Raw genomic sequence first — 27,829 nt, forward strand, 5'->3', positions numbered from 1 at the left:
ATTTCCCTAGTTACAAGTATATTGTTGTTCAGAGCACTTGACCAAACAGACAAGATCCCCGCCCCTAAGTACTTATCATCTAATGATGCCTGAGGTAACAGCTAAGGTATAAGGACTTCTGATAGCAGTGGCCAAGTTAGCCCCACACTATTTGCATCAGGCACATACATAGTTCACTGGGAGAGGTGATTATACACATCGGTTTATCTATGGAGATGTTTGCACCATGCACCTTGCTGTAGTATCTGAGCACTTTAGATGGAGATTGTGGAATAATTTCCTCTCTAATCGGAACAATTTGCAAGTCAATAATTACCTCTCTGTGTGTCTTTCTGGTGCTCAATTGCATGTGTATACATACATAGGAAAAGTCCTGTAAGGCTTGGGAGTGCATTTTTCCAAATATCCAGTGTGCAGCTCACTTTGTAACACTGAGGCATCCCTTCTCAATTCACCTCCTTTGTTGGGATGGTGCTGAATTATTATGAATTATTGTGGTTGACATGAGTGTGGTAAGCTTGATAAGTTTTGAATTTGCTAGAGGATTCTGGGAGCAGGATTCTCATCGTCAGACATGCCATGCGGAAATTTCCTGAGAGTGCTGACATTGCACTTGGACGTTGACTCGATGTGATACTCTGTGCCCCATATTCACCACAGTGATATGACTATGATGATGTACCTTTTACAAAATATGTCATGTGAGGTGTCAATGGAAAAGTTAGGGTTTGCTTAGTATGATTATCCTATTTGTATGCATGTATCATTTTGGTATCTGGAGTTATGAATATTGATTATGCATCGGTATCTCAAATGTACTTGCTCCTAGGTAACTCCCACAAGTTAGTTTACATCCAGTCTAGCCAGCACATTGTGAATGTTCTATTCATGGTAAGGGCCCATCAACAAAAACAGTGGGCCATGGAAAAAGCTTATCCTCATCTGAGGAGCTTTCCTGTGGACGCTTCAGCCCATATATGGGTAATGGCTGCTATGACTCATCGAAGCATGCAAAGGCAGGTGACCAGATAATGTGATTCTAGAGGCCATCTAGTTTCTGTATTTTTCCATAAATTGTGCTGGGAACTTTGCTTGGAACAATGAAGTTCCCTCCACATGAAGCTATAAAAGGGGGAAGTGACATCATCACTGGGCCTCACTCTCGCCCCCTCGCAACTCAGCACCTGGAAACACCTTAGGAACAATGACTGAACAGGGGAAGAGGGTCCCAGGCAAGAAAGAAGAAAGCCCTACATGCGTATGGAAGATTGGTGGACTGTTTGTACCATCAGAGTGAGACACTGCTTAATACAAATCATGTCTAATGTATAGAACGGGGTGCCCAACCTGAGCCTGAGAAGGAACCAGAATTTACCAATGTACATTGCCACAGAGCCACAGTAATATGTCAGCAGCCCCCCATCAGCTCCCCCATCCTGCTTCTAGCGCCTCCTGCCCACCGGCAGCCCCGCCAATCAGCGCCTCCCCCTCCCTCCTGATCAGCTGTTTCGTGGCATGCAGAAGGCTCTGAGGGGGAGGACGAAGGTGCGAGGGCATGGTAGGCTCAGGGGAGGGGGTGGGAAGGGGTGGAGTGGGGGCAGGGCCTGGGGCAGAGCCAGGAGTTGAGCAGTGAGCACCACTCCCCCCCCACCCCCCGGCACACTGGAAAGTTGGCACCTGTAGCTCCAGCCCTGGAGTCGGTGCCTATACAAGGAGCTGCCTATTAACTTCTGAAGAGCCGCCTGTGGCTCTGGAGCCACAGGTTGGCCACCCCGGTATAGAACTTTCATTGTGATTTTGTTTATTTCTTAGGCAACTAACTTTGATCTGTACACTATTACTTATAGTCACTTAAAATCTATCTTACTGTAGTTAATAAATTTGTTTGACATTTTTTACCTAAAACAGTGTGTTGCTTGAAGTGAACAAAAACTGGTGCATATCCTCTTCACATTGAGGACTAGGCATTAATCTTATACTGGTCAGGCTTTTGACCAGGGCAGGACGGTACAGTGCAAGTCTAGGGAGCTTCAGGGAATTGGCTGAAGTCTTTCTATTGTTAGGTCATGAGTGGTTGAGGAGAAGCATTCATGTAACTGCAGCTGGGTGCGCCCTGCCTGTGTAAATGTCTGTGTGAGTGCAGGACTGGGAGCAGTCTGCAGCTTTTCACAGCCTCACAGTCTGAGAGGGGACCCAGACTCGAATGCCAAAGGGCTCAGCATTCAAAAATAAAACAGTGTAAAACTTTAGAGCCTACAGGTCCACTCAATCCTACTTCTTGTTCAGCCAATTGCTCAGACAAACAAGTTTGTGTACATTTGCAGGAGATAATGCTGCCCGCTTCTTGTTTACAATATCACCTGAAAGTGAGTACAGGCGTTCACATGGCACTGTTGTAGCTGGGCATCGCAAGATATTTTCATGACAGATACGTTGAAGATTCATATGTCCCTTCATGCTTCAACCACCATTCCAGAGGAATGTGTCCATGCTGATGACAGGTTCTGCTCAATAACAATCCAAACGATTGATGCATGTTCATTTCCATCATCTGAGTCAGATGCCACCAGCATAAGGTTGATTTTCTTTTTTGGTAGTTTGGGTTCTGTGGTTTCCGCATTGCAGTGTTGCTCCTTTAAGACTTCTGAAAGCATGCTCCACACCTTGTCCTGCCTAGATTTTGGAAAACACTTCAGATTCTTAAACCTTGGGTCGAGTGCTTTAGCTATCTTTAGAAATCTCACATTGATACCTTCTTTGTCAAATCTGCAGTGACAGTGTTCTTAAAATGAACCATATGTGCTGGGTAATCACCTGAGACTGCTGTAACATGAAATGTATATTCCAGAATGCGGGTAAAACAGAGCAGGAGACACAATTCTCTCCCAAGGAGTTCAGTCCCAAATTGAATTAACAAATTTTTTTTTTAACGAGCGTCATCAGCATGGAAGCATATCCTCTGGAATGGTGGCTGAAACATGAAGGGGCATATGAATGTTTAGCATATCTGGCATTTAAGTACCTTGCAACGCCGGCTACAAAAGTGCCATGTGAACACCTGTTCTCACTTTCTGGTGACATTGTAAATAAGAAGCAGGCAGCATTAGCTCCCGTAAATGTAAATAAACTTGTTTGTCTTAGCGATTGGCTGAACAAGAAGTAGGACTGAGTGGACTTGTAGATTCTGTTTTACATTGTTTTGTTTTTGAGTGCAGTTATGTAACCAAAAAAATCTATATTTGTAAGTTGCACTTTCACAATAAAGAGATTGCACTACAGTACTTGTATAGGGTGAACTGAAAATACTATTTCTTTTGTTTGTTATTTTTACAGTGCAAATATTTGTAATAAAAACTAATATGAAGTGAGCACTGTACACTTTGTATTCTGTGTTACAATTTAAATCAATATATTTGAAAATGTAGAAAAACATCCAAAAATACAGTATTTAATAAATTTCAATTGGTATTCTATTGTTTAATAGTGCTATTAAAACTGCGATTAATCACGACTAATTTTTTAAATTGCGATTAATTTTTTTGAATTAATCACGTAAGTTAACTATGATTAATCGACAGCCCTAAAAACCACATATAGATGGTAAACTTAAAACGGACTGACGTTGGTCAACTGACTGTGTAAGACCTGCACAACCACAAAGCTGCCTCAAAGAGCGATTGATTACTGAGTTAATGATTGATGAGAGAGTAAATGTCAGCTGGCCTTCAGTCTGTCCATAGTGTCCCTTCTGAAAACATTCATTAGAAAACACAGGTTATGTCATGCCAACGTAGCATATTTTGGGGACATGTGACTCCTCCGAAAAAGGGGTATAAATACCGGGGAATATCATCTGCTCAGTTCTCACCCCAATTAACATTTGAAGAGGCCCGTGATGCTGTAAGATGAAGGACACAGGGTAGCCAACACCCTGCTACAAGGGACTTGTGGGGACTTTTGAGCCAGAGGGTTTCAGGGTAGCCAGCACCCTGCTCCAAGGGATATTTAACAGACCAAGTGCTTGAGAGGAAGAGAAGAAAGAAAGGCCTTCATCTAGGACTGGTAGCTATGCTTGGTTTGTTTGCTAATGAGGATACTGTGTAGGGCCAACATAGTTACTCGGGGTTAATGCTTGGGGACTTATTAGGAAGAGGCATTGTATAGCCATTTTGCTGCCTGTTTGTGATTCTTTCAAATAAATAGCTTTGCATTCAAGAAAACTGAATCCAGGTTTTTACTGGTTTCAGAGTAGCAGCCGTGTTAGTCTGTATCCGCAAAAAGAACAGGAGTGCTTGTGGCACATTAGAGACTAACAAATTTATTGAGCTACAGCTCACTTCATCGGATGCATACAGTGAAAAATACAGTGGGGAGCTTTTATATACACAGAGAACATGAAACAATGGGTGTTACCATACACACTGTAACAAGAGTGATCAGGTAAGGTGAGCTACTACCACCATGGGGGGGGGGGGGGCGGGAAAGCCTTTTGTAGTGATAATCAAGGTAGGCCATTTCCAGCAGTTGACAAGAACGTCTGAGGAACAGTAGGGGGAAAAAATAAACATGGGGAAATAGTTTTACTTTGTGTAATGACACATCCACTCCCAGTCTTTATTGAAGCCTAATTTAATGGTGTCCAGTTTGCAAATTAATTCCAATTCAGCAGTCTCTCGCTGGAGTCTGTTTTTGAAGTTTTTTTGTTGTAATATTGCCACTTTTAGGTCTGTAATAGAGAGACCGGAGTGTTCTCCGACTGGTTTTTGAATGTTATAATTCTTGACATCTGATTTGTGTCCATTTATTCTTTTACATAGAGACTGTCCGGTTTGGCCAATGTACATGGCAGAGGGGCATTGCTGGCACATGATGGCATATATCACATTGGTAGATGTGCAGGTGAATGAGTCTCTGATAGTGTGGCTGATGTGATTAGGCCCTATGATGGTGTCCCCTGCACAGATATGTGGGCACAGTTGGCAACGGGCTTTGTTGCAAAGATAGGTTCCTGGGTTAGTGGTTCTGTTGTGCGGTGTGTGGTTGCTGGTGAGTATTTGCTTCAGGTTAGAGGGATGTTTGTAAGCAAGGACTGGCCTGTCTCCCAAGATCTGTGAGAGGGATGGGTCATCCTTCAGGATAGGTTGTAGATCCTTGATGATACGTTGGAGAGGTTTTAGTTGGGGGCTGAAGGTGATGGCTAGTGGCATTCTGTTATTTTCTTTGTTGGGCCTGTCCTGGTGTAGGTGACTTCTGGGTACTCTTCTGGCTCTGTCAATCTGTTTCTTCACTTCAGCAGGTGGGTATTGTAGTTGTAAGAATGCTTGATAGAGATCTTGTAGGTGTTTGTCTCTGTCTGAGGGGTTGGAGCAAATGTGGTTGTATCGTAGAGCTTGGCTGTAGACAATGGATCGTGTGGTGTGGTCTGGAGGAAAGCTGGAGGCATGTAGGTAGGAATAGCGGTCAGTAGGTTTCCGGTATTGGGTGGTGTTTATGTGACCATCGCTTATTAGCACTGTAGTGTCCAGGAAGTGGATCTCTTGTGTGGACTGGTCCAGGCTGAGGTTGATGATGGGATGGAAATTGTTGAAATCATGGTGGAATTCCTCAAGGGCTTCTTTTCCATGTGTCCAGATGACAAAGATGTCATCAATGTAGCAAAAGTAGAGAAGGGGCATTAGGAGTAAATTTTGCCCAGCTGTGAGCCAATAAAGGTCCCAGTTCTTCATCCTCCCCCAAATACAGCCATGTAAAACCAAACTTATATAAACTGATGCAAGAAAAAGAAGCTAGAAGAGAGGAAGGATTGGCTTGTGGTTAAGGCAGAGGAATGGGCTCTAGGAAAGTTGGGTTTTAGTGACTCTGCCACTAGCTTGTTGTCAGACTTTGGGCAAGTCACATAACTGCTCGGTGCCTTAGTTTCCTCATCTGTATAACATGGATTTTAGTTGCTTACCTACCTCCCAGTGGGAGTGTGTAGTTTTATTCATTATTGTTTGTGAAACATCCTGAGATTCGTGGACGGATGGAAGTGCAAATATCTTTATGCAGATTTTTGGCTTACAACCGGATGGAGTCTGCAGTCCACATTTGAGTTGAAGTGGGGGGCTGTTTTCACACACAGGCAAAGGCTGAGAGCAGTTTGCTACTGGCTAGTAAATAAAGCTTAGCAGAGCTCACTGACTGGGGACTCCTGATTTCTTTCCACCTCGGAGTCTAGTCGGCTTGTGCATTGGGTGGCTGATGCCTCATGCCTTGCTGATTAGCAAGTAAACCCCAGCTGCTTCGGGCAGGGCAAGGCTGGCTGTATGGGGCTGCTTTGAGCCCTGCTCGGAGGTGAGCGGGCATTGCTTTCTTCTGCTGGGGCATCCTTGCAGCCCACTGGCTGGGGCTGGGCTCTCCTTCCCCACTCACACTCTGTGGGATGGGCTGGATCAGCTGCCAGTTTCCAAAGCTCCAAGAGGCTGAAGCCGGTAACTGACTAGGGCGGTATTTGCCTGGGCTCCTGCACCCCACAGCCCGCCTCCTGCTGGGCCCTGGGGCCAGCGGCTCTCAGCGCTTGAGTGTCTGCAGAGCGCCCTGTTGCCGGGTGGTGACTAGCTCTGATTTGAAGGCCAGTGTGATTTCCGTGGCTGGGGCCAGCAGACGCTACCCTTGGCAGAAGCTTTGGATTGTGCGGGGCTGCTGCTTCTGGCTTGGACAGGGTGCAAAACGCTGCCCCAAAGCTGCAAATAAACATGGCAAGGGCGAGCGCGACCCCTGCTGGCGTAAAAGTGCTGGGTTGCTCATTGATTGTTCGGCTCTCTGACCAGGCTCATTCTGGGGCCCTGCAGCATGTTGTATTCTCCAGCTGTTTGAAGAGTTTTTTCAAATGAAATTAAAGGAGATTTTGAAATAAAATGTAATTTTGAATTAAAAAATTGAATAGTTTTGTTTTTGAAAATGTCCATTTTTTCCCCCGATTGAACCAATCTGGTGAATTCAACACAAATTTGGAAACATTCTGGTCAACCCAAATCTGTATTTCTGTGGGGGAGGGGGAGTTTAACTGAAAAATCTCACCCTGCTCTGTCTGAGAGCTTTCTGGGTGGTGCGGGGACACCTCCTGCTTCCAATGCTGCATGCCTGAATCGGAAAGCCAACGGTTTGCCTACGCTGTATGATGATTTATTATTTGTATTGCAGTGGTGTGCCTAGGAGCCCCAGTCATGAACCCATTGTGTTAGGTGCTGTACAGACGTGGAACAAAAAGATGGTCCCTGCACCAAATTGCTTACAGTCTAATACTGTGTGTAACCCCCCCAAATTGAAAAATCATTATTCAGGCCTCTGAAAAATCATGAGATTTAAAAAAATAATAAGTTTAGGCTCTTTTTCTTTGCTGTTTTTAAGCCTTTAGTGTTCAGATTTTCCAGTTTTGATCCACAAACATGATGGCTTCAAATCTGATTTTTGCAATGAAAGCTGAGATTCTGAGGCATTTGTACTTTCCAAGGCCAGAAAGGACCATTATGCTCATCTGGTCTGACCTCCTGCATAGCACAGGCCAGAGAACTTCCTCAAAATCATTCGTAGAGCAGCGGTTTTAGGGAAAAAAACATCCAATCTTGATTTCAAAATTGCCAGTGATGGAGAATCCACCACAACCCTTGGTAAATTGTTCCCATGGTTAATTACTCTCACTGTTTAAAATGTATGCCTTATTTCCTGTCTGAATTTTTCTAACTTCAGCTACCATCCACTGGATCGTGTTACACCGTTCTCTCCTAGATAGAAGAGCCCATTATTAAATATTTGTTCCCCATGAAGGTACTTACAGGCCAAAATCAAGTCACCCCTTAATCTTCTCTTTGTTAAACTAAATAGTTTGAGCTCTGAGTCTATCACTGATGAGGCATGTTTTGTATCCTTTAATCATACTTGTGGCTCTTTTCTGAACCCTTTCCAATTTATCAACATCTTTCTTGAATTGTGGGCATAGAACTGGACACAGTATTCCAGCAGCTGTCACCCCAATGTCAAATATATTGGTAAAATAACCTCTCTACTCCTGTTTTAGATTCCTCTGTTTATGCATCCCAGGATCGCATTAGCTCTTTTGGCCACAGGGTCACCCTGGTATGACATGATAATCATGTTCAGCAGATTATCCACCACAACCCCCAAATCTTTTTCAGTCACTGCTGCCCAGGATAGAGTCCCCCATCCTGGAAGTATGGCCTCCATTCTTTGTTCCTAGATGTATATATTTACAGTTAGCTATAATAAAACGCATAGTGTTTGCTTGTGCCCAGTTTACCAAGCGATCCTGATTGCTCTAGATCAGTGACCAGTCCTATTTATTATTCACCACTTCCCCATTTTTGTGTCATCTGCAAACTTTATCCATGATGATTTTATGTTTTCTTCCATTGTTTAAAACATTAAATAAAGTAGGGCCAAGAACAGATCCCTGTCAAACCCCACAACCCCACTAGAAATATTACTTTTCTTCAATTCTTTATTAATTAACTTCTGTGTCAGCTGCTCCATTATCTTGCCTGGGATGATGTCAGAGACTGACAGGCCTATAATTACCCGGGTCATTCTGTTTACTTTGTTTAAATACTGGCACAACATTAGCTTTCTTTCAGTCTTCTGGAACTCCCCCAGGCACTAGGAGTTATCGAAAATCAACATTCATGGGCCAGTGATCTTGTCAGGCAGCTCTTTTATACTCTTGGATGAAAGTTATCTGGATCCACTGATTTTAAAATGTCTAACTTTAGTAGCTGCTGTTTAACATCCTCCTGAGGCATTAGTGGAATTATGTTATCATTAAGGCTGAGAGTCTGTCACGGAGGTCACGGATTCCGTGACTTTCCATGACCTCCGTGACTTCTGCAGCGGCTGGTGCTGGCTCAGGGACTGCCTGAGCTGGGCAGCCCCAGACGAGCAGCAGCAGTTTGGGTGTGTGGGAGTGGGCTTACGGCTCGGGGCAGGGCTTTGGGGAGTGCAGGGGTGGCATGCTTAACTGGGGTGGGGGGCTTTACTCGGGGGGGTGCTTAACTTGGGGGTCCAAGTGTAGACATGCCCTGGGTCAAATTAATCCTTGGTGTAATCCATTGAAGCAGATTAAGTTACATTCTAGAGGTGAACTTGTCCCACTTTTAAATTTTAAAACACACTATTGCTCATGTCAGAATAAGTTATGTTACTCAGGGAGTGAATAAGCCACCCTCCAAGTGAAGTAACTTACACCGACCTAAGTGACGGTGTGGACAGCCCTATATTTTGGGAGAAGCAGGTATAGCACTAGAGCGATCCCTATAGGCCTAAGAGAGTAGTTCAATCTCCAGTCCCATCCAGTCCTTGGCTTCCTGCTGGAGGCCTCAGGGTCTTGCTACCCCCTGTCCCAGGGAGGAGCAGAAGAGAAGTCCTCCAAGCAGCCTAGAGTGGCTGCAGGGGAAGCAGCCAATCAGAGGAGCTGCAGGAGCTGGCAATCGGCCATTTAAAAAGGAGCAGGAGGGACAGAGTCCGTCAGTTGCTGCCCAGAGCTGGAAGAGAGGGGCCTGAGTTCCTGCCTGGCTGAAAGAGCAGCAGATCCCTGGACAGCCCAGTGTGGGCAGGGACCGGGGGGGAGCTAGGAAGGAGCTCCGGGCTGGCTGCTGGGACTGAGCAAGGACTGAGCCCAGGGAGAGCTGCAGGAAGACAGGGAGGAAGCTCTTGGTTATGGCCCTATACCAGGGCCAGGAAAAGTTAAAGACTGAGTACCCCGGAAGGGGTTTATTCTGTTCTACCTACAGACACCGCATGTGACTCAGCCAGAAGTCTGATAGATGAACACATTGATTTTAGCCTGGCTCAGTGGAGGCAGGCTCAGAATTTTCCCATACAACTGACAGGCACAAAGCCCATGTTCCAGGTCCAGGCCTCTCATATGGGTCAAACATTGTAGCCGCTCTTATGCTGTGCTTGAGGGAGGACTAGAGCAAGGTTCTGTCTCTTATCACTCCCACAGCTGCAAAACCAAACAAATTCCTGGCTTTAAACAGCACTGCTGAAGTTCTGAAATAAAGAAACAGATTGATAGAGCCAGAAGAGTTCCCAGAAGTTACCTACTACAGGACAGGCCTAACAAAGAAAATAACAGAACGCCACTAGCGGTCACCTTCAGCCCCCAACTAAAACCCCTCCAACGCATTATTAAGGATCTACAACCTATCCTAAAGGATGACCCAACACTCTCACAAGTCTTGGGAGACAGGCCAGTCCTTGCCTACAGACAGCCCCGCAACCTGAAGCAAATACTCACCAACAACCACATACCACACAACAGAACCACTAACCCAGGAACTTATCCTTGCAACAAAGCCCGTTGCCAATTGTGCCCACATATCTATTCAGGGGACACCATCACAGGGCCTAATAACATCAGCCACACTATCAGAGGCTCATTCACCTGCACATCCACCAATGTGACATATGCCATCATGTGCCAGCAATGCCCCTCTGCCATGTACATTGGTCAAACTGGACAGTCTCTACGTAAAAGAATAAATGGACACAAATCAGATGTCAAGAATTCTAACATTCATAAACCAGTCGGAGAACACTTCAATCTCTCTGGTCACGCAATCACAGACATGAAGGTCGCTATCTTAAAACAAAAAAACTTCAAATCCAGACTCCAGCGAGAAACTGCTGAATTGGAATTCATTTGCAAATTGGATACTATTAATTTAGGCTTAAATAGAGACTGGGAGTGGCTAAGTCATTATGCAAGGTAGCCTGTTTCCTCTTGTTTTTTCCTACCCCCCCCCCCCCCCCCCAGATCTTCTGGTTTAACTTGGATTTAAACTTGGAGAGTGGTCAGTTTAGATGAGCTATTACCAGCAGGAGAGTGAGTTTGTGTGTGTTTGGGGGTGGGGGGGAAGTGAGAAAACCTGGATCTATGCAGGAAATAGCCCGACTTGATTATGTAAAGAGTTGTCACTTTGGATGGGCTAGCACCAGCAGGAGAGTGAATTTGTGTGGGGGGGTGGAGGGTGAGAAAACCTGGATTTGTGCTGGAAATGGCCCACCTGCTGATCACTTTAGATAAGCTATTACCAGCAGGACAGTGGGGTGGGAGGAGGTATTGTTTCATATTCTCTGTGTGTATATAAAGTCTGCTGCAGTTTCCACGGTACACATCTGATGAAGTGAGCTGTGGCTCACGAAAGCTCATGCTCAAATAAATTGGTTAGTCTCTAAGGTGCCACAAGTACTCCTTTTCTTTTTGCGAATACAGACTAACATGGCTGTTCTTCTGAATTCTGAAATACTGTAACTCCTGTAAATAGTTTTCTGACTTGCAGGGTCAATAGTTCTCTGGGTGGGGCCATCATGTCCCTTGTATCAATTTGGGATTTTGTTTGCAATGAAAAGTCCCTTCAGGTTATGCTAGAAAGGCTCAGTGAACGGGTGCAGAAAATGCAGCTCTTTTACATAGATTACAAGGCCAGAAGGGAACACTATGATTATCTACCCTGCCCTCCTGCGTAACACGACTGTGGCAGTAATAATCATGCCGCCTTCGTGCAGCCAATCGCCTGGTGTTTCTAATGCCCGCTAGATGCTGAATCCACTTCTGCCTTGACAGCGTCAGAAATACACAGCCAATGCACAGCAAATAATACTGCTCGGCCACCTCTCAAAGAACGACCAGCAACTGGGATCCTACTGCTGTGAAGGGGACTCCAAGAGGCTGCTTAGAACTGGACACAGAAGGAAACTGAATTGCAAAGCATTTGCTGTGGGGAGGGAGGGAATGTTTTGGATGGGAGTTGCTGGGAGCATTGCGTCAGCCAGGAGGGAGAGTCTAACCAGAGGCTTGGGGGCCATTACTCAGGCTGTCCTGTACTGCTTCCAAAACTGTACGTCTTTAGGCTGCACTGCAGCTGTGGCTGCCAGAGGCACGTCTTGGAAGAGAGTGGAGAGATGGGTCTGGCCCAGGCAGGTTGCCTGGGCCCTGTTGTTGCCTGGGTCCTTTTAAAGACGGGGAGACGTTTATTTTTCTGATTTGAAAATAAGTGAATTTAAATATATTTGGGGCATGTACGGAGGGGAGGGGGTTCAAGCTGCAGAGAACTAAATGTTGTAAGAGGAGAATCCTCTGGAATTTTGGTTTCCCAGTGTTAAGTGTGTAAGGCTCCCCCTGCCTTGTTGGCTCAGGACACACTGGGGCTTGGAGTTCCTGTCTGCACTCTGGGTCTCATTCTGAGGTGTGGGTGCTGAGCGCTTCTTGGAATCAGGCCCTGCATTCGGAAGCCATTGAATTCTCTTCTTCCCCAAATAAATTTCCCAGGCCCCATGGAATATGCAGAGTACCTCTAATCTCCTCAGAGAGTCCTGGCCTGAGAATACTCCTTTTTACTTCCACAGAACTAGTTGCCTTGGTGAATTAGTCCTGTTCCTTGTTTCCATGACACAGATCAGTAAAGGGCATAACAGCAGCAGCCACAGAATACCTGTCAGTCTGTCTCCCTGTCTTGCGATACCCCAGACTTCTCCCCCGGTGTAACTGTCACGTCTCTTGCAGTGACGCCGGAAACATGAGGTACGTCAGCACTCGAGGAGAAGCCAGGAGCGTTGACTTTGAAGGAGCCCTCTTTTCTGGCTATGCACCGGATGGTGGCCTTTTTGTGCCCCAGGAAATCCCTACCCTGGACTATAACACTCTGCGAACATGGAGTGCCTTCTCCTATCCAGAGCTGGTGAAAGAGCTGAGTTCACTCTTCATCTCATCTGAACTAATCCCACGGAAAGAGCTGAATGGTAAATGCAAACCAGAAACATGCTGTAGGGGTCACACTATTTGTATCAAAGCTCTTAGATGAGACTATTATTTTACCACAGCGGTTCTCGAAATGGGGGTCGCATCCTATCAGGGGGTTGTGAGGTTATGATGTGGGAGTCATGAGCTGCCCAGCTCTGAAGGCAGTGCCGTAAGGGTGGCGATGGGGCGCTAAATCTGCTGTGAAAAGTGATATTGGCAAAGTTTCTTCACACCCCAGTACTAAACAGTAATGATTTAAAAAATTCTTTTCTGCTTATAACAATAATTCAATAAAAATGTGTGTTAGTCTTAATGTGAAAGTGATGAGAAAAGGTAAATCCATTTTGAAGAACAGGGTTATAAAGTTACCATTTAAAATAATGTTAAATATTAAAAATGTTTTTAATTTATAAGGGGAGGGGCTGCACTCAGAGGCTTACTGTGTAAAAGGGGTCGCCAATACAAAAAGTTTGAGAATCACTGTGACCCTGTATTAATCCATCAGTCTAATAACCCTGATCCTCAATTGACCTATGGAGGCCCTTACTGGCCAGAATCTCAATAGTTATTTTAATAAAAAGAAAAGGAGGACTTGTGCCCCCTTAGAGACTAACCAATTTATTTGAGCATAAGCTTTCGTGAGCTACAGCTCACTTCATCGGATGCATACTGTGGAAAATACAGAAGATGTTTTTGTACACACAAACCATGAAAAAATGGGTGTTTACCACTACAAAAGGTTTTCTCTCCCCCCACCCCACTCTCCTGCTGGTAATAGCTTATCTAAAGTGATCACTCTCCTTACAATGTGTATGATAATCAAGGTGGCCATTTCCAGCACAATGTTTTTAATGTTACCCTGTCCTTTCTCTCCCCCAATTGTTACATCCACTTGTCATTGAACTAGATTGTTGGAAATCTGCTTCTATTCTGAAGACTAGCAGAAGAGTCTCTTTAAACAAACACAGGGCCAAATTCTGTCTCTGTCTATAAAAATCATTCTCTTAAATGGCTAATACAGTTTCCCAGGTTGCTGTAGGAAGGCAGATCTCTGCTGCAAGTGGGTGCAAATACAGTGTGTATAAAGCTGCAAAATCAGTGCTTTTGGGCACCTTTATGCTGGCTGCAGCAGTGCCAGCCACACACTGCTGTTCCATGTAGAAAACTCCTAGGAACATGGGATCGTATCAGATGAGACCTTTGGTGTATCCCAGGGTGTGCATGGAAAAGATAAACAAGCAGGCTCTGTCACCTTTGTGGCTCCTATCATAGAAGACCTGTGGATTCCTAAGTGGTTTTTGATTGGTGTAGACAGGATTAAGGAGGAAATTTCCTCTCTTGCTGTGTGTGTGGTTTTTCTCTGCCTTTGGGTAGCACCCTGTCAGAATTTGGCCCAGACTGTTTTAAGTAACACATATTTGAAAACAGATGTAAAAGCAAATGTAGAAAATCGATTCCTTCTTCTACCAGAAATTCCTGGTTCTATATTTTCCCTTGGCAAAATGGATCACAAAACAAGCATGTAACATGAAGCCAGGTGTAGGTTTTGGTAAAGAAAACTTGTAACAAATCAGTGGCCTTTTGGTGCTTCAGAAATGTCACTGTGGTGCACTCCATGGAAGCTCAAATTTCTCTCCGACAGTGGGAAAAGAGTTTGGATTCTCCTGCTGTAAAAGCAGCATCTCCTTAGCTGTCAGCTGTAAACGGCCTCTGACAGACAGTTGCGCAGTTTTGTTTATACAGTTAGATTTTATTATAGCACCTATCCAAAGCCTCACTGCATCCATTAGAGAGCAGTGGGGACCATCCACCTGAGCTGGTTCACTGCAACATTGGTTGATTCTTGTTTTAATTTAATTTTAATTTTAATTGTTCAAATAGTTCTGATTGGGTCAGATCCTCAGTTGGTATAAATCAGCACGGTTCTGTTAAGGTCAGTGGTCCTGTCCAATTTACACTGAGGAGCAGACTCTTAATTTGTAAGAGAATAATGTGTTGGGCTTCTGTCTATCACTTCCTCAGCTCTGCGGTACTGGAGAGTCTTTGGTTTTTCAGTAAAGATTCTCATGAGCTTGGCAAACCATGATCATGCAGGTGATGTGTTGGAGGTTTGTTCCTGGTACCTGTTCTAACAGTCCCCTTCAACTGCTTCCCTCCAGATCTGATTGACAGCGCCTTCCGGAGGTTCCGGCACAACAACGTTGTGCATCTGGCCAGGCTGAAGGATGGGCTGAATGTTTTGGAGCTCTGGCATGGTGTAACTTATGCCTTTAAGGACTTGTCCTTGTCCTGCACAGGGCAGTTTTTACAGTACTTCCTGAAGAAAAGGAAGAAGCACATCACTATTCTAGTTGGTAGGTGTGACAGGTGTCGGTCGGTCCTCCAAGCCCCTAGGGGCGACGGAGAGCTATGGTCTCCCTGGCAGGCCTCAGCCACACCTTCCGGGCGCTGGGGAATTAGCGGGGAAGGTGTGCTGGCCGGAGTCAGTAGCGCGCCCCTCAGGCTGGGGAGCGCCGGGGTAGGGGAACGCAGGCCCACCCAACTCCACTGCGTTCCAGCCCAGGGCCCTGACAGTGGCGGGAGGCGAAAGTCCCACCGCTGGGTCAGTGGGGCCGTCCGCGCCCGCTGACCAAACACACCCACCCCACGGTGTAGTTCGGCCCCTGGGCTACTTCCTACCCGGTCTCTCTGGCGGGTCGCTCCGGTGCCTCCATCTCCTCCGGGTATTCCGCTGTGGGCAGCTCCGGTCCCTCCATCTCGTCCGGGTATTCCGCTGCGGGCAGCTCCGGTCCCTCCATCTCGTCCGGGTATTCCGCTGCGGGCAGCTCCTGTCCCTCCATCTCCTCTGGGTATTCCGCTGCGGGCAGCTCCTGTCCCTCCATCTCCTCTGGGTATTCCGCTGCGGGCAGCTCCTGTCCCTCCATCTCGTCCGGGTATTCCGCTGCGGGCAGCTCCTGTCCCTCCATCTCCTCTGGGTATTCCGCTGCGGGCAGCTCCTGTCCCTCCATCTCGTCCGGGTATTCCGCTGCGGGCAGCTCCGGTCCCTCCATCTCGTCCGGGTATTCCGCTGCGGGCAGCTCCGGTCCCTCCATCTCGTCCGGGTATTCCGCTGCGGGCAGCTCCTGTCCCTCCATCTCCTCTGGGTATTCCGCTGCGGGCAGCTCCTGTCCCTCCATCTCCTCTGGGTATTCCGCTGCGGGCAGCTCCTGTCCCTCCATCTCCTCTGGGTATTCCGCTGCGGGCAGCTCCTGTCCCTCCATCTCGTCCGGGTATTCCGCTGCGGGCCGCTCCGGTCCCTCCATCTCCTCCGGGTATTCCGCTGCGGGCAGCTCCTGTCCCTCCATCTCCTCTGGGTATTCCGCTGCGGGCAGCTCCTGTCCCTCCATCTCGTCCGGGTATTCCGCTGCGGGCAGCTCCGGTCCCTCCATCTCGTCCGGGTATTCCGCTGCGGGCAGCTCCGGTCCCTCCATCTCGTCCGGGTATTCCGCTGCGGGCCGCTCCGGTCCCTCCATCTCCTCCGGGTATTCCGCTGCGGGCAGCTCCTGTCCCTCCATCTCCTCTGGGTATTCCGCTGCGGGCAGCTCCTGTCCCTCCATCTTCTCTGGCTTTCCGCTGCGGGCAGCTCCGGTCCCTCCATCTCGTCCGGGTATTCCGCTGCGGGCAGCTCCGGTCCCTCCATCTCGTCCGGGTATTCCGCTGCGGGCAGCTCCGGTCCCTCCATCTCGTCCGGGTATTCCGCTGCGGGCCGCTCCGGTCCCTCCATCTCCTCCGGGTATTCCGCTGCGGGCAGCTCCTGTCCCTCCATCTCCTCTGGGTATTCCGCTGCGGGCAGCTCCTGTCCCTCCATCTCGTCCGGGTATTCCGCTGCGGGCAGCTCCGGTCCCTCCATCTCGTCCGGGTATTCCGCTGCGGGCCGCTCCGGTCCCTCCATCTCCTCCGGGTATTCCGCTGCGGGCAGCTCCTGTCCCTCCATCTCCTCTGGGTATTCCGCTGCGGGCAGCTCCTGTCCCTCCATCTTCTCTGGCTTTCCGCTGCGGGCAGCTCCGGTCCCTCCATCTCGTCCGGGTATTCCGCTGCGGGCAGCTCCGGTCCCTCCATCTCGTCCGGGTATTCCGCTGCGGGCAGCTCCGGTCCCTCCATCTCCTCCGGGTATTCCGCTGCGGGCAGCTCCGGTCCCTCCATCTCGTCCGGGTATTCCGCTGCGGGCAGCTCCGGTCCCTCCATCTCGTCCGAGTATTCCGCTGCGGGCAGCTCCGGTCCCTCCATCTCCTCCGGGTATTCCGCTGCGGGCAGCTCCGGTCCCTCCATCTCCTCCGGGTATTCCGCTGCGGGCAGCTCCGGTCCCTCCATCTCGTCCGAGTATTCCGCTGCGGGCAGCTCCGGTCCCTCCATCTCGTCCGAGTATTCTGCTGCGGGCCGCTCTGGTCCCTCCATCTCGTCCGGGTATTCCGCTGCGGGCAGCTCCGGTCCCTCCATCTCCTCCGGGTATTCCGCTGCGGGCAGCTCCGGTCCCTCCATCTCCCCTGGGTATTCCGCTGCGGGCCACTCCCGCTCCCCCTCGGTATCGGACTCATGCTGGCCCGGGCTGCAGTCAGGCCCCTCCAGGTCCTCTGGGTATTCGCGGCTGGCAGCCCTGGTTGCCACAGGCCTTCCTCCCGGTCAGGCTCCTCCTTGCCCAGGGCTTTGCCTGGGTCAGCAGCAGGATCGCGAGGGAGCAGCCAGCAGCCTGTGTCTGTCTCCCTCCCTGATGCTCTCTTCACTGGGCAGAGGGCCCCGCCCTTTATACTTCCTGTCCCACCCTTCCCCTTCCGGGGATTGGCGGAAGCTTGATCCCCTTCTGGGGATCAGGCTGAGAGGGTGGCTCTTTACCCTCTGGTTCAGAGGGGAGCCACCCTGGCTCCCTACAGTAGGTTACAGCTAAACAGATGGGTGCAAGCAATGTACTTGGAATTTATGCCAGTGCAGAGGCTACCAAAATGGTGCAAAGGTCCATATACTCTAGCCTCATATTAGTGCTTATAAGTGGAACTGGATTGATAACTAGTATGTAAGTCTCCAGGGTTATCTCCGGAACAGGGCAGCCAGGATGCCTCACTTGACCTAGAAGGCATCTTTACTGGTTCAGCCTCCCATTCATTCTTTGGTGCCACTGGTGGTAGTGGTTTGTGATGCAGACATTTGCCTATTGGGAGGTGTTCATTTTCCAGTATTAAATGCCACACAGCCGGCACTAACCAAAAGTATCCCAGACTGAGAACTGCACCCTTCTTCTGTGTGAAAACACAAATGTGGCTGATCTTTCAGTCTTTAATTAACTCTTAATTAGTAGATATAATTATTTTCTCCTTGATTATTTTCATGTGAAACAGGAACTGCGGGAGACACCGGTAGTGCGGCAATTGAAAGTGTGCGAGGGGAAAACAACATGGATATCTTTGTTCTATTACCCAAAGGTCTCTGCAGCCAGGTACAAGAACTGCAGATGACGACGGTGATCGAAGAGAACGTCCATGTGTTTATTGGTTTGCATGTTGTTAGATTATCTATTTTATACTATTGCTGGGTTGATGTTAAAGTCAGTCCCAATGTGAACAGGCCATTAATTCTAGAAAGCCTCGGGGGAATTGTGTTACACGCTGCTCCCACTGTGGATGTACCATTTTGGGCCATCAATCACCATGACTTGTATGCAGTATTTTGTAGCCATGTGGGTCCCTAGAAATTAGAAAGACAAGGTGGGTGAGGTTATACCTTTTATAGGACCAACCTCTGCTGGTGAGAGAGAAAAGCTTTCGCTTTTACACAGAGCTTTTCTTCAGGTCTGAGTATGTTTCCCAGACCTGAAGAAGAGCTCTTTGTAAGCTTGTCGCTCTCACCAACAGAAGTTGGTCCAATAAAATATATTACCCTCTCCCGCTTCTCTCTATTCAGCATGACTGTTACTTCAATGTTTCACTTTTCAGAACACCAGGCCTCTGACTAATTGGAGGCTAGTTGGAGTTGCTTTACTCTCTTGACTTGTTCACCAGTTGACTCAGAGCTGCTCAGGTTTCCTTCTTTTCTAGTCATAGGTTTAAAACTATTCCCCAGTGTCTGAATAGTATTTACACAGATAATTGGTTTGCACTAAAAGAATGAGACCTTCCCTCCAAGGTAATTTATCCTCCTTGGTGCTCAGTCTTCCCCTCCCTTGTAAATAGTTTGAGTTGTTCTGGTCAGTTTTCTTCTTAGAAGGATCTTTCATGACTCACTTTGGCCCAGGCAGCACTCTGGGAGCCATAAGACATGCATTCAAGTCTTGACTCTGCTGATGGTTCATGTTATGACCTTGGAATAACCTAGAGATGAGCTCAAACCAAAGTCCCAGATCCAAACACTCTTAAAAGTTGGGAATGCTGAGTAATTTAGAATTGGAACCCACATCTGGATCCAAATATTGCTGTTGGACCCTCTATATGTGTGATGGCTGAACCAAAACCCCAGCTCCAGTTCGATGGCTAGAATAACCTATCGATCTTGAATCCTATTTGGTAGGCGAAAACAACTATTTTATGCCTAATTCACTAATTTCAGCAACACTTCAGTTAATACTCCTGATTGTTCCTTCCTCTTTTTCCACAGCTGATGGAAATAGTGATGAAATTGACGAGTCGATCAAAGAATTGTTCGCTGATGCAGATTTTGCCAGACAACACAATCTGATGAGTTTGAACTCAATCAACTGGTCTAGGATTATGGTGCAGATCGCTCACTACTTCTATGCTTATTTTCAATGCACCCCATCCATGGACATGACTCCACTTCCGGCTGTGAAAATTGTTGTGCCAACAGGGGCTGGAGGAAACCTCACAGGTTAGGTGGGGGGGGGGGGGGGGGGAAGACATTCTTTGGGTCTTAAAACCAAACACTGGTTTGTGATAAAGAGGGAGGTTGTATTTTTTTTCTGAACCACTTAAATCATGATTAGTAATATTTAAGAACAAACAGCATTGTTGGTGCCATACGTGATACAGATAATCCCAAATAGTGCTATGGTGCCATATATAGATAATATGGGGATGAGCATGTTAGAAATACACGTGAACAGAATGAGTTGGAAACTGAAGAGAGAAAATACTGCGGATCTAATTTTTCTAAATTAGACGTGAATACATTTGTAGTAGTACAACTAATCTGGCCTGTGTGTACTTGTGGCTTATTATATGTCCATTTGCACATGAACTCTATACTATTTTGCAGGAGGGGCAATCATGGTAACAGCTCTCTCCTAACTTTACAGTTCTGACCTTTTTAACTTTAGGGGAATCATATCTACTGGAAAAGCAATATAAGGGGTGATGTAAAAAGTTGCATTCATGATATTTCAGGAGCATCTGCATGAAGCTGCATTAGCATGTTGCCAAGAGTTCAAAAGTCACATCCTATTTGAATGAAAAGCATCTTCCAGAGGCCCCTCTTTTCACAACATCTCTTAATATGATGGTGGGGGCCGCAGAGTCCAGGACCAACCATGCGGTGCTCTCTCTTGCTGTGAGGCTGCTCAAATGGAGCATTGTATACAGGGAGCTGTAGTTTCTTTGGGCTATACTTGTATATTAAAGATAGAGCTGCATTATGGAACATAATTTTTGGCCTCTCCTGATAAATTTGCACAAATGGAGGAGCAATGATTTCATTGGTTAATGCGCTTTCTGAGCGTTTCATCACGGGGTTGAAGCCCAGGTGTAATTGCTTTCTTTCCCAGCTGGATATATCGCCCAGAAAATGGGACTTCCAATCCGACTCGTCGCTGTGGTGAATAATAACGACATTATGCACAGGGCAATTCAGCATGGAGATTTCTCGTTCTTGGGGAGCGTTAAGCCAACTTTAGCTTCTGCAATGGATATTCAGGTACGTGTCTGCTTAAGAAGGAGAGATCATATATACTATGTTGAATGATGAATCTACTAAAATTATTTTGCTCTCCAGATTCTGTTCTACATTGGTTCTTACACCACACTCGTCACTGCAGAGTCTGAGTGCCTTCCAGTAGTGCATGAAGTGATGTAACTAACATGTCATGTGTGGTTCATTCTCCCTCTGATTGTCTCCCTAGTGGGAGAATTCTGTGTGCAGTGTGGTGTTTTGTTATGGATTTTTTTGTTTTGTTAACGTGTTGCTCTGTGTTTATACTACCAACAGCAGACTGAAGACGTTTCCCTGGCATTTGGAGAAAATGGGGAGGTTTGTGATGGTCGGTAGTTCCAGATAGGTCATTCCACAGTCTCAGACTGCCTTTGAGACAGCTCTGTCTCCTGTATAGACGAGCTTTTCCCCTGTGGTAGAAAGTTCCATTGTGCCTGAGAAGTGGAGTTGTTGACCATGTTCTTCATCCAGGAGCGCAATGAAAAAATCCTGGGTCTCTGCCAAGATGTCAGTAATTCTGCTAATCTTCTTCCTGACCTCTAGCCAGGTCACTATATTATCCCCCTGTTCTGGGGTAACAATGTCACGCTGGACAAGCTGTTCATATGTTGTCTCAGGCAAACTTCTCTTCCAATTGCAGGTCCTGTGCCATTTTGCCAGTGGCTGGTAGGGGAGCCCTGGTCCACCTGCTACTCTGGGTTCCAGCCCAGGGACCCTGTGACTAACAACCTAGGGCTTCTTGCTCTCAGACCCTGTTGCTGTTTCCTAGGGCTCCTACTCCACCTCCCTACCTCTGGTTTACCACCGGCGGTTCCTTTGCTCCCCATGGCTACTTTGCCTTTCTTGCCTGAATCCCCAGTCTCGGGCAGGGTCCCAGGTTTACTCTCCCGCTGGATCTCCTCCTTGTCCATGGCCAACACCCTTTCGCTCTAGGGAGTGACTGCAGATCTCCCTGCAGCTGTCTTCTGCTCTCAACTTCCTGGCTTTATACTATCCAGCCAGCCCCTACCCAGCAGGCTTCATGATCAGCTACACCTGAGTCTTTTGCCTCTCAGGCCCACATTAACCCCTTCAGGGCCTATTAGGATGCACACCCCATCACTGGGCCATATAATGGGGTCCTCTTCCTCTTTTTTGTCCTCCTGCTAACTCTAAAACATTAGGTTGACCCAGCTACATTGCTCAGAGGTGTGGAAATCCACACCCCTGAGCAATGGACTTAAGCAGCTCTAAGCCCTCGGTGTAGACAGCAGTAAATTCTTCATCAGCCTACTTACCAGTTCTTGGGGAGGTGGATTAACGAGGCCGAGGAGAGAATCTTCCCCTCGGCATTGGTAGTATCTACCCTGAAGTGCTACAGCAGCGCAGCTGCAGCTGTGCCACTGAGGTGTTTCAAGTGTAGACAAACCCCTAGACTCTGAGCTCGCTCGGGTCAGGACTATCTTCTTTCTTTGTCCAGACAACGCCGAGCACAAGGGGGCCCTAATCTTGAACTTCCCATGGCACTGGTGGTTTTCGTGGTGTGGTTTATAGGTTTTGATTAGCAACTAGACTGAGACCAGTCCCTTAAAGAATTTCTTCCACATAAGCCACTGGATGGCTACTTCATTATGACAGGTTTCAGAGGGGCAGCCGTGTTAGTCTGTATCCGCAAAAATAACGAGGAGTCCTTGTGGCACCTTAGAGACTAACCAATTTATTTGGGCATAAGCTTTCGTGGGTTAGAACCCACTTCATCAGATGCATGGAGCGAAAATACAGGAGCAGGTATAAATACATGAAAGGATGCAGGTTGCTTTCAATAAATTCGTTAGTCTCTAAGGTGCCACACGGACTCCTCATTATTTCTACTTCATTATGTTTCTCCATGTACAAATGAAGATTAAGAGAAATATCGAATGTCTACTCATTCAGCGAGCACCCTCCATTGTTTGCCATGGAATGAGGCTGGAATCCTGTGGGGGGTGAGAGTGAAGGCTGACAAAACTGAAGCTATACCAGAAAAGTGTCTCATGCAGGCAACCCCTCTCAATGTGAAATGAGCTGTGAATTGTTTCCTAGGAGGAGAAATTCCAGGACAATAGTGACAGCAATGTACAGGCCAGTAAAAGCTCCCAAATGTGCTGACGTACCTTTATAAATGGCCTGGAATAGAGCCAGGTAGCTGGGTGTTTCCAGCCCTATTTATTTTGACACAAATATACAAGGCCTGATCCTGCAAGAAGCTGAGTATCTCCAATTCTCATTGAGCACACAAGAGGTACTCAGCCTTGCGGTACAGTAGTATCTACCGCACTAAGTATCCAACTAGAGATCACCGGTGCTCCAGATTCTGAATTTGATTCTTTGTGGATGGAGGTTCATGTGTGTAGTGTGTGTTTTTTAGGAACCTTACAATATGGAGAGAATCTTGTGGCTGCTTTCGGACTGTGATGGCAGCTTGATTAAAACTCTGATGGAACAGTTTTACACGTCGAAAAACCTTACACTCCCAGAAGAAGTGCAGAGAAAGGTCAGTCCCTTCATGTGTGTTCAGTAAATACTTTTCCATCACAATTTTTTTAAATCAACTGTTTTCAGAATAAATATTAATATTGCAAGTGTATTGAAGGGATCATGCCACGTCATCTCAAACCTAAAATGTAGGTATCTGTAGGTAGGGTGGTGGAAGACAGGTGTTTACAAAACCTGTGTGCATAGGTATCTTTTAAAATTGCAATCATTTTGTTGGGATTTAAACATTCCCCTGTAGTCCTAGAAACCCCATTCCAGTAGCGTGTGCATTATTTGTATATAGGACCAAAACACTCCCCGACAATGTAGTTTCACTGTCCAACACCCTGAGCCAGCAAAGCTTTTAACCAAGTGCATAACTTTAAATTTGTGAGTGGTTGTATGGATTTCTGTGGGACTACATGCATGCTTAACCTTTTAAGCAAGAGCTTTGGTGAATCAGGCATCAGGCTGAAAGGGAGAAAAATCAAAGGTGAAAAGTAAACTAATGGTTTCAGTGTTTCTTAACTCCATGGGAAAGAAACACTAGCAATGCCCTTGTTAAATCGTAGAAGATATGTATTATTTCACCCATCACAAACATCAGGGTTTGGGATCTATATCCTCAAATACCGGCGTCAGTTGCATTGTGTCCGCCAACAAAGGGCAGTTATTAACTGATATAGCTGGACTGACTCTGGTGATGATATCAATGTGTCTGACAGAAGTACCTGTCTCTCTTGCATTCAAGATACTAACAAATAAGAAGGTTTTACATACAAGTGGTAATATCACAGAATGAACTTTTAATACATTTTTAAAAATGATTTGACATTGATCTGTAAATTCTAGTGTGGTTTTTGTCTATGATTTTTGGGGGTTTTGTTTCTGTTTTTTTCCCTCTCCTTGGTTCTCCAGCTTTCTGAAGCGCTGAGCTCATGTTCAGCATCTGACGAAGACATTGTTCAAGCAATGAGACGCTGTTGGGAAGATAATCACTACCTGTTGTGTCCCCACTCAGCTGTGGCTGTTCACTACCATTATCAGCAGATGGACTGCCATGTCAGCAAGTAAGAAGCTACTAATGGAAGGCCAGATTCCTTTCAGGAAGTGGCTAACATCCCGGGTGATCTTATGAGAGCAGCATTTGTGCTTCTTTCTGCGGCAAGAGGGAGATCCTGGCTCACATCTGCATGGGTGCCTCAGGTTGCAGCCTCTCTTCCAGCTCCTTCATAACCTCTTACTGAGGTTGTGGCTGCACCTCCTGATCCAATCACACCCCATTTGTGCCCCACAGGGTTGCTGGACCTTCTTGTCAACCTCCTCCTGGCACTGGCCAGGTCGACCATCCACCACACTGGGAGGAGGAAGCTGGACCAGGGAGTGCTCTGCGACATCGGGGCCTATTTCCGTTCCCTTCTCAGATCAGACCTCCAGCCAGAGTTCCTCTGGGCAGTGTCCATTGACTCCTTAGACACCTTTGAGGAGTCGTGGGCGCTGTCTGGAGTTCTCTCCTCAGTGTGCCCCTCTGGCTCCCTCATTATTAACCTTTGACCCCACTCCTGTTTTCTCTTTAATTGTCCCCAGAAATCACTAAGAGCCTAGGCTAGGTGGTTCTGCCCCTTTAGCTGAGGGGACGGGCCCTTTATTTTGGGTGGGTCTACACCCAACTGACCCCAGAACTACTAATAGTACACGACATCCTAGGTCGGTCTCTCTCTTTTCACAGCAGACCCAGGTGCTGCTTAGCACCTGCCTCAGCAGCAAAGTTCCCAGATGCCGTGCTCCGAGTGAAGCTTGTTCCTGAAGTTCCACCCGATATACAAGCTTTAAAAGCGATGGAGACCAGGTCCACGACACTGAGGAGAGAAGATGACTGGGCAAAAACCCTAAGAGACAGAATAGAAGCCATCGCCATGCGCAGACACACATAGGTAGAGTTCGTCTGATCCTGAATAGTGCCATGCCTGGGCAGTTCCATATAAAAGACAAGGCTGACTTAATGATGCTTAAGCTGTCTGATAATTTCCCTTCCTAAGAAAGTCCTAATGAACTCAATAGAGGAATATAACGTCTCCATATAACTTGTAACTGAAGCGATAGAATTCTGTAACTGGAATATAATTCTCTATCAAATTCTATGGAATGGTTTAAAAAATTATAGAAAAGATCTGTCTGTCAAATTCTATAGGGTTTTTAGAGTAACTTCGATAGAATCCTGTTTAAAGTCTCTGGACTCATATTGCTTTTATCCCTGTTAATACTTCTGGAAAAGTTCTTTCACATTTATCTTCAAAGTGCCTTACAAACGTGAATCATTATCTAACTAAGGCTTTACACAATTATTACAATCCTGTATCTTTCCTTCCCTAGAAAAAAATCCCTAAAGGGATAGAATACAAATTGCTGTAATGATTTTTTTCCCCTAAAAAGTTATGTTGTAATTTGAATAAGTAATACAAATGAACTGTTGTCCAAAGTACACTGAGTAAAATCACTGCTGCATTCTGGCTACTGTATCCATTTTTTGATATCTTGATAATGCTGAATTTTATCAGTTTCTTTAACTGTCCACCAGAGGGCACTGCAATCTAATTTTTTTTTCATATTTTAAAATAGATCATAAATTGAAAGAGGGCTCACCAGTTGTCACCTGTAGATTGCTCAAGGAGCCATAGAGAGTCTTTGGAGACTTGGATCTCCATTTAGGTGAACAAAAGATGCCAGATGATGCTTCAACAATACTTCCAGGGACTAATCGTCACAATTCAGGATGTGAATTTTTCCACAGGCAATTCCATGCCTTATTTGCATGCACAGACATTCAATGCCTGCAGATGGGGTACTTGCAGAGTCGGTAATACATTTAACTGGTTTTAGCCCATGAAAGCTTAGCCCAAATAAATTTGTTCGTCTCTAAGGTGCAACAAGGACTCCTCCTTGTTTTTGCTGACACAGACTAACACGGCTACCCCTCTGAAACCTGTCACAGTTGGTAATGCAGCTAACTGGCCATTTGCATGCACAAATAATGGAGCTGAACGGGCAGTTGGGGTAATAGGGCTGTAGCGAAGTGATGACTCACCAGTGCGGCACCTCCTGCTGGTCGTTTGGGAATTAGCTCTTTTTCAGTTCTGGAGCGCCTTCTTCTGGCCGGTGTCTTGCCTGCCGCTGGCCCCATCTCCCTCCCGGACCCCAGTGCCCTTTTCCTCAGGGTTCTGCCCGAGCAGTACCCCCACGCTCTGGGTCTCCCCTTCCAGGGGAACCTCCAACCCTCTAAACCCACCTTGCCTCAGCCTGGGGAGTTGCCAGGCTAGAGCTCCCCAGCTCCTCTGGTCTTTCCCCAACCCTGCTCTGCTCTGCTCCAAGTGCCCTTTTCACTCTGGCAGCTAGATTCTTCTCTCTACAGAGTTAGAGAGAGACTTCCTCAGCACCTGGCTTACAGCCCTTTTATAGGGCCAGCTGTGGCCTGATTGGGGTGTGGCCCCACTGTGGCTGCTTCCCCAATCAGCCTAGCCTTTCACAGCCCCAGCCCTCTCCAGGGCTGCTTTTAACCCTTGTTCTACTGGAGTGGGGCAGTTGCCCCATTACAAGGGCTCACAGGGTAGGCAGGCAATTTGGCACTCGTGAATGTGGGCAACTAACTTTCAAATGCGGTATAAGTCACATCTTTGAAAATAACAGGGGGTAGCCAAACAATGAAACTTGCCATTCTGTGTCCAAAGAGGAGAAGCTGTTTCCGTTAAGGAAAGGTAGGTGCTGTAGATGCTGGGGAGAGGTTTTTTGTCTTAAAATGTGGATGCGTGCATGACCAGAACAAAACAAAAAGCCGAACCCAACCTCCAAAAGGTAAATTTTAATTTATGGAGCACCCAAGGCTTGTAGTAACTTCATGAACTCAAGCATGGTTTGATGTCACCATAGCCTGATGATGGGAATTACAGTTTTGTGTGTGTCCATGTGGAAGACAAATGATCATCATCCAGATCATTAAATTAAGATGTTGAACAAAACCGGCTCCAGGACCAACCCCTTGGGCACTCTGCTTGATACCAGCTGCCAACTAGACATCAAGCCATTGATCACTTCCCATTGAGCCCGATGATCTAGCCAGCTTTCTATCCACCTTCATCCAATCCATACTTTTTTAACTTGCTGGCAAGAATACTGTGGGAGACCGTATCAAAAGCTTTGCTAAAGTCAAGGTATATCATGTCCACTGCTTTCCCCATATCCACAGAGCCAGTTATCTCATTATAGAAGGTAATCAGGTTGGTCAGGCATGACTTGTCCTTGGTGAATCTATGTTGACTGTTCCTGATCACCTTCCTCTCCTCCAGGTGTTTCAAAATGGATTCCCTGAGGACCTGCTCCATGATTTTTCCAGGGACTGAGGTGAGTCTGTAGTTCCCCGGATTCTCCTTCTTCCCTTTTTTAAAGATGGGCACTATATTTGCCTTTTTCCAATTGTCCAGGACCTCCCCCGATCGCCACGAGTTTTCAAAGGTAATGGCCAATGGCTTTGCAATCACATCAGCCAGCTCCCTCCTCACAGGAACAATGTATTAGTGCATTGTAGATTGGAAGCTGGAAGGTTGGAAGCTGGAAGCTTTGGCAGCTGGACAGATTTAT

General features: G+C 46.8%; 1 protein-coding gene across 2 annotated transcripts; it reads left to right on the forward strand.

Annotated features, from left to right (window-relative positions):
- The first annotated feature begins 12,407 nt into the window (after nt 1-12,407).
- On the forward strand, nt 12,408-25,707 carry LOC125636292 (threonine synthase-like 2). Of its 2 annotated transcripts, XM_048849219.2 has the most exons (8): nt 12,408-12,795; nt 14,956-15,150; nt 18,166-18,318; nt 19,418-19,648; nt 20,541-20,689; nt 23,091-23,216; nt 24,116-24,267; nt 24,927-25,707. In XM_048849219.2, the coding sequence occupies exons 1-8, from the start codon at nt 12,573-12,575 to the stop codon at nt 25,129-25,131; spliced, it is 1,434 nt and encodes a 477-aa protein (XP_048705176.2). In that variant the 5' UTR covers nt 12,408-12,572; the 3' UTR covers nt 25,132-25,707. The 2 variants fall into 2 exon arrangements, with proteins under 2 accessions (XP_048705176.2, XP_074984230.1); XM_075128129.1 differs by lacking the exon at nt 18,166-18,318 and having other exon boundaries at nt 12,444-12,795.
- The last annotated feature ends 2,122 nt before the right edge of the window (nt 25,708-27,829 follow it).

Source organism: Caretta caretta, chromosome 4 (assembly GCF_965140235.1).
Source record: "Caretta caretta isolate rCarCar2 chromosome 4, rCarCar1.hap1, whole genome shotgun sequence".
NCBI lineage: Eukaryota > Metazoa > Chordata > Testudines > Cheloniidae > Caretta > Caretta caretta.